Here is a 6,821-nt window from a genome sequence, read left to right on the forward strand (position 1 = left end):
CTTTAGTTGAAAAGTATGGCACTCTTGCTGTATGATTCAACATCCTCACCTACCTCTAGCAAGGATGGAGTTGTGTACAATAGCAATGAGCATAAGCCAAATGAATTTTATTTATTTTCAAGTGGTTCCAAATAAAAGGAGTGACATCCAATACAAAAAAAAACAAACCCACTTTAAAATTAGCTACCACAAATAAATAAATATATATATAAAAAAATGTACATATTAAACTACTTTGTTGCCAAGTTGCTTGCGTGACCTCAGCTGGGTGGGGAGAGGGAAGAAAATAGAAAGAGGAGGAAATAGCCATCTTCCAAAAAGTTTGGGGGTAGGGAAGAAAGGGTCCTACACTATAAACTAGTGTTCTTGAATGAGCCAGCTCAACCCAACTGCCTGGCCCTCCTTCCTCTATTTTCCTACCTGTAATGAGGGAGGAAATTTAAAAAAAAAAAAAAAAAAATCACCCCTCAGATCTTTTAGGGAAAGGCAGTCTTCCCTAGAATCCAGCCATGCTGATACCATGTGGTTGCAGAGGAGACTCATGCTGGTATTTGTTAAACTGCAGTAGCACCATGTATGGCCCAGAAAACTACTTCCATGTTGGTACACACTGAGTAGACAGAGCACAAAAGCTAGTTCTTTAAGAGAGCTCCTCAGCATCCCAAGATAGTTTATAAATTGAATAAAAATCACCTTTACTGAAGCTCAGATTCAAGTTAGATTCAGCCATCTTGGTACATGCTCTTCCATACTACATGAATCCCAGATTGGAGGCTTGCCCAGGTGTAGTCAGCCAAGGAAACATGGCCATCAGGTGGGGAAGAGGATGAATATTAGCTTGTAGTGGGAACAACTACCACTTTGCACTGAGTGGATGACTTGTGCTCTAAGCATGTGGACAAAACCACCAAACCAACAACAACAACCCACAAAACACCCATAGATAAACTTGCCCAAGTCTGTATTAACAGTAGACTTTCTGCCTCAGTTAAAGAGGAAGGTCACCAGCTGACATGAAGGAGGAGCCACCAGTTCCAACCATAGGGGACACCTATACAGCAAAACAAAAACAGTAGTACCCCCAGCTGTAGAAGCCCTGTGATAACTGTTGGTTCCCATTTTGGAAGAGCCAAGTAGGAAGGTCCTCTGAAACAATCAGTCAATGCCCCACTGTAGCCAAGGATGAAGCTATTGTTTGAGAGTCAATCAAGTTTATTCACACTAAATGCCAACAGAAGTGCTGTCTGTAGTCTGGCATAAGTGGTTACATCATTGTAAGAGACTCAACAACTTTCTCCTCATTGAGATGGACAGTAGCACCACTGGACTTAAAGTCCCTTACCACCCAGCAAAAGCTTTATGAGCCTTCTCAGTGGCAGCAACATCTGTTCCAAGGAGCAAGTTGACACCAACTATAAACACTAAAAAACAAACTAAAGTGCAATAGGAAGAATGAATAAAAAAAAAAAAAAGGCACAATTCTCTTAAAAGTTATACTCATAATAAAACTCTGCCATCCCATGATGGGGGGAGGAGAAGGAAATTTGCTTGGTTCAGTGAGAACTTATCTAGCTTCATTGGCAAAGTATGGAGACCAGAACTGGCTTTGTGTCAAGAAACCGGTGATCAAGAGTTCAGTCCCATGGAGAACCTACCTCCTTGCTGTTTTGGAAAGGGGCACCTAGTCCTCCGCCTTACACAGTTTGTGCATCCCCCAGAGTGATCAAGCCTGTACTACAAGAGCAGTGCTCCTCAGAAGCAAGGGGGAAGACAACCAAGACAGATTTCCCTTTGGTATGTTGGGGAAGGGGGAGAAAAAGAAAAAAAGAAAAAAAAAAAATCCAGTTGCAGCTAGTTTCACAGTTCTATAGTGCAGGCAGCATTTATTCATGGTGCAGACAGGTAATTGCTCTTTCATACATCCACAAATTAAAGTACCAAGGACAGTACCAAAGTTGACCAAGTGAGAGGGTGCCTCCACTCAGATACCTTCCTGAGGAGCAAGTGCTTTGAAGACTCCCAGAGCAGGTTGAAAGACTTGTATGCTGCATCTTCAGTCTCTGGCGCTTTGTTTTCCTGGGGCATACGAACATCTGCCGTGACCCTGCAGTTCAGATAAGAGTCTAAGTCATCTCACCCGTTTGGTCTGCCTGGGTTTATAGACACCCCCAGCCTCATTCTAGTCTGTTGGACAGCAAAAGGTCAATCCTGCTGTAGCTCTAGAAGGGGCAAGCCTCCTGTGGAAGAAGTAGTTTCCTACAAGCTAACAGAGATACTACATGCATTAGAACAAATCAGTCCATGCCCTACCAAGCAGATATGCAAGTTTAACACCCCCCCAAAAAACAAACAAACACCCCCCCCCCCGCAAATGCCTCTTAATGCTCCAGGAAGAAATGGAGGAGTTTGTTAGCGTTACATAGCTCTAGATCTTGGCTTGATGTTGGGATACTACAGGTCTTCCCATTTTAGAGGGGGAAAGACAGCACAAGGCAGGAGATTTGTTAGTAGCTTCCAATAAGAGCACTGGATGAGTTTCAGATACTTACAGCTAGAAGGTTAAGTAGGTGTTAGATTGAAGTTGCAGCAATGGCTTTTCTTGCATCTACAGTTACAAGGCAAATTTGGAAAGCCCAAAGTTTTGAGAGGAGACAGCCCAGTTTACCCTTTTCCTGCCCAGCTCCTAGGATCCTGCCAGAAGGATACGGCTCCAATCCAGAGTCCACTGCTACCAAACCTCCAAAAATCACAGCTCTATAAATACTACACAGAAGTCCAAGGCTACACAGAAGCCCTTCCCATGTTACTTGCCTCTGGAGTGGTAGAGGAGAATCCTGGACGGTCCATTTCAAAAGTTTGCATTCCTGCTTCAGGATCTCTCCTGCTTCCTATTTTGATCTGGTCACGCCAGCCAAAAACTTTGGGCTTTAGACACTGTCAGAACAAAATGGCAGAGATCTTTCCCAGCATATTGGAGACCAGTGATGTACCATGGATCTCCAGGACCCAGGGGCCAGTGCTTGCATTTGTGTCCCCTCTCCTCCCCCATCCTTCTCATAGCAAGGAGGTCACATCATGTGATAAGAAATCTGAAGGGCCCGACTGGTGCCACCCTCAAGCTTGGCCCCCTCATTGGTCTGCTACTGCAGACTGGAGTTCCAGTTACTGGAACAGGATCCGTGCCTGGGCAAAGTGGTTCCCACTCTGACCTATACCCTTCTGTAGGCCCCTCAAGTTAGTGGGGCAGGTTTCTAGACAAGTTTCCCATTTCTATGTGCAACCTTTCCACCAGGAGCAGTTCACTGCCTGGCAATTGGGACTGCATGCACGTAGTCCATACACCCACTTTACTGCTAGATTAAAGCCCATTTCTAAGAGTCTTCATTAATATCAGCTCATTTTTATTCAAGTTGCTCAAGAATGCCATGAGCCAGAATCATTGGTTACCCCAATGCAGTGGACCCCATGACTTGTGCTACCAAGCATTGTTGTACTACAGGTTCAGCTTGTGACTCAGAAGAGATGTCAATGGAACATACTGCTTTACATCTTACCAGCAGAGAGAGGATGACAGCTAGAACAACAAGTGTGCACACAATGATTGCCACTCCATATCCAGGAAGGCTTGGATACACAAGAGGCGGTTCCAGCTGGCTGTCTAGAATGAAGGGCCACAGTTAGACACAGCAGAGCCAGATTTTTTTGATCTCTCCTCAAATGAAGGCTCTTAGTTTGTTTAGCCACCTGTTAGAGGGCATTAAATAATCTTTCCTTATGGGTGCACACTTTATTCTGTAATTCCCCGCCTTCCTGGTTGTCATTTCTTCACTCCACACCAAGCCTCATCCACAGGTACAGGATGCACAAAAACCAATAATTCCATTTCGGTAAGCTAAAGCTTCCAGCAGGATTTTGTGCAGTGGTAACTAGATATGTGAAGCTTCAGACAAAACCCAAGTTCATCTTCCTCTGCCAAGACGAGAGCAATCATTCTTTTGCAAGTGAATGCAGTAGTTAAGGTCTTTTGCCTCTGAGAGGAGAGGAGCTATGGATTTTGTTCCTACCATTTAGTGCACCAACACAGGAAGCCTCACACTGGAGGTTCATTTTAGTGTTTGGTTTTGGCTAGGGCAGACCCCAGTAGTCTTCCATCTAGATCCCTAGGGCAATCCTACCTGCCACAATAAAAGAGTACGGGTCCACCTGGAAGTGTGACCCAGCCAAGGCATCATTTGGACCAACTGAATCAACAAGAGTCTTAAGGACATCCATACTGGAGGGAGCAGAGGGCTGGAATATCACATCACCATGACACATCAGGGAGCCACTTCTACAAGAAAGGAGTAATAACAGGTTTTCTAGTATTCAACAGACAATGGCAGTCACCCAGATGACATAGCTACAGGTCTGGCTAAAGTTCTGAATTGCTCTTTTCAAGAAGTCCCAGTCAGACAGGGTCTATGAGACTAGCCATGTAGTCCCCTTCACTGGGAAGGCCCGTCAGCTGCTTATTGAAGCAGAGTATATGAGCAGGAAACTCTTGGAGCAAAGGAGGAAGTGTTTCTCAAAACAGTCACTTTTCATGTGGGTGAAAGGAATCAGATCATGTCATACAACATGCATACTAAGGAGGTGAGTTTCCTACAGCATGCAAGCCCCATGAGTTTTTTCCCCCCCTATACCCTAGGGAAGTGGAGCAGCAGAGTGCCCTTTTAAAAAAAACAACACAAAACAAAAAAACCCACACAAACAAACAAACCACACTCACAGGAGGTCTCGAATCACCACTTGCAGGAGACTGTTGTATGTCCTCAAAGCATGCATCAGCTAAAGAGAGAGATGAAATAACAATGAAGTCAATTTAGTTCTTCCCCCATAGGGTTTATTTACCTGCCTGTGCAGTGAATGTTAACATCTAGTAGCTTCATAGCATGCATGTGGAAGCTCCAAGGAAACTATCAGACCAAACCTCAGGAGTGAACTAGTGGGCAAGCTAGGTTTGGGGAGTTATTGCAAGAACATGAACAATCAGAAGCTACTAAGGCTTCCAGATGAATCAGTGTGGCAGCCCAGGAACAAAACTGAAGTACATTCTGGTTTCCTACTGAAGGAAAGGCCCCTTCAGGACCCCATGTTATAAGGAGTTCTGCAAAATGGCTCTAGTGAGTAAGGGGTAACCACCATCTCAAGGAGTCTCACTTAATTTGAATATGGGCTTGACCATATCCCATGTCCATGAATGAAGTAGCAGTCATAACATGCACTCAGATTCCACAAGCAGGATGCAAGAGAACTTCATACAACAGAGTGTGCCAAGGCCTATTGAGAATTACTGTAAGCATCTTGGAGGTGACATTTTCTAGCTTCCTGCCTCCTGTCCTAGAAATCCTCTAGGTTTTCTTCCTAGAGGATTGCACAGCAACTCTTATCCAAAAGCTGGGCACACCTACCACATCAGCAAGATCCCTAGTGAGATCCTGGTGTTCCACCGAGGAGTGGTCCACCAACTCCTCTTTCAGCATCTTGTTGGTGATAGTGAAAGAGATTGGGAAGACCTGCAAGCTGAGCCTTGACCCTGCAGTGGAAACAAAACAAGGGAGGGTTAGATGAGCATTTGCTTATTTGCCTCCTTTTGGCTAGCATGGCTGAGATAGAAAGTACTGACCATCCACTGAGAGAGAGGTCAGGTCCACGGAGAAATTAGCAAGCCCCTTCAGTGCTTGCAGAACCTGGCCAACATCAGCATGGGTATGTGTGTCAATGTAGACTTCTCCTCTAACCTCCAAATCACCTTTGACATTCCTAAATAAGAAGAGGCGTTAGTAGAAAACAGATGTAAGCAGTTCACTAGAGAGAGCTCTGAGGCTGAAGTGGTAGGTAGCAAGGTTGTATTACAGCCACTCAAGCCTGGTTTTACCTCCACCCAAAAGTGGGGGTGGGGGGGGGGGGGGGAAAAAAAGGGGGCTTTTGACGCCCTATTTTTTTGCCGACGAGGGGGGGGGGGGGGGGGGGGGGGGGAAAAAAATGGTGCTTATGAAGCCCTATATTTCTGAATGAACACACTGAGACAGCTGGAGCCAAGTCTGACTCCAGTCTAGCTACATGAAAACACTGCTACATTAATAACGACCAGCTCCATTTTAGGACTGTAGTGAGGACAAATTAAACAACTTGTTTTTCCAGCACTAAAACACATGTCATGTCTAGTGCTGCTGCTCTGCCCTACACAGACAGATGGGCCTTTAGCATGCAATACACTTTGCAGCAATGTACTTCCAGGTCACATCCAGACTAACCAAGTCTGGAAAGCATTCCTTACCAAGTACTTAAACTAGGAGGCCTTGGGTCTTCTCCCCTCCCAACATACCTCTTGAACTCGTCACAACCCTGATTTGCAATGGCATCACTCTTTGGCTCCTGGTTATTTCAGGATTATAATTCCTAGGACATGAACTGTAGTATCATGAGATATCAGTGCTTCTGCCCCTCCCAGCTCTTCCTCCTGGGAGACTGCACGAGGCTATGGAAGGCAGAATAGCTGCCAAAGTCAGAGCCCCATGGACGGTCCTTCATGACAATAGTGTCTGAGGCAAACAGAAATTCTAGGTCAGGAGTGACCCCTCGTGGCTGGCCAAGTGTCTTGCCAGGTCCTCATATTCCAAGAGGAACAATTCAGGTTTGGCCAACCGTTCTAGGGTCTGTACAAGGCCCTTGCACAACTTTAGCATTGCCAAGCTGTCCCATTAGCTCTCACCACTCAAGTGCAGCAAGAACTGAAGCAATGAGAAAAGCTCCCCCCCCCCCGCCACACCCCTCCTCCC

The 6,821-nt window shown here is 45.5% G+C and overlaps 1 protein-coding gene across 1 annotated transcript in view; it reads right to left on the reverse strand.

Annotated features, from left to right (window-relative positions):
* Window positions 1–1,855: 1,855 nt before the first annotated feature.
* The window catches only part of LOC102375306 (mucin-17-like), a 15,383-nt gene continuing 10,417 nt past the window's right edge, over window positions 1,856–6,821 (reverse strand). The window contains exons 7-13 of the mRNA XM_006029083.1: window positions 5,666–5,802; window positions 5,451–5,575; window positions 4,769–4,827; window positions 4,176–4,330; window positions 3,555–3,658; window positions 2,812–2,934; window positions 1,856–2,104 (exon numbers count right to left, since the gene is read on the reverse strand). Coding sequence (XP_006029145.1) covers window positions 2,054–2,104; window positions 2,812–2,934; window positions 3,555–3,658; window positions 4,176–4,330; window positions 4,769–4,827; window positions 5,451–5,575; window positions 5,666–5,802 — 754 coding nt within the window. The 3' untranslated portion in view covers window positions 1,856–2,053. The remainder of the gene's footprint in view (window positions 2,105–2,811; window positions 2,935–3,554; window positions 3,659–4,175; window positions 4,331–4,768; window positions 4,828–5,450; window positions 5,576–5,665; window positions 5,803–6,821) is intronic.

Source organism: Alligator sinensis, unplaced genomic scaffold (assembly GCF_000455745.1).
Source record: "Alligator sinensis unplaced genomic scaffold, ASM45574v1 scaffold311_1, whole genome shotgun sequence".
NCBI classification, from domain to species: Eukaryota; Metazoa; Chordata; order Crocodylia; family Alligatoridae; genus Alligator; species Alligator sinensis.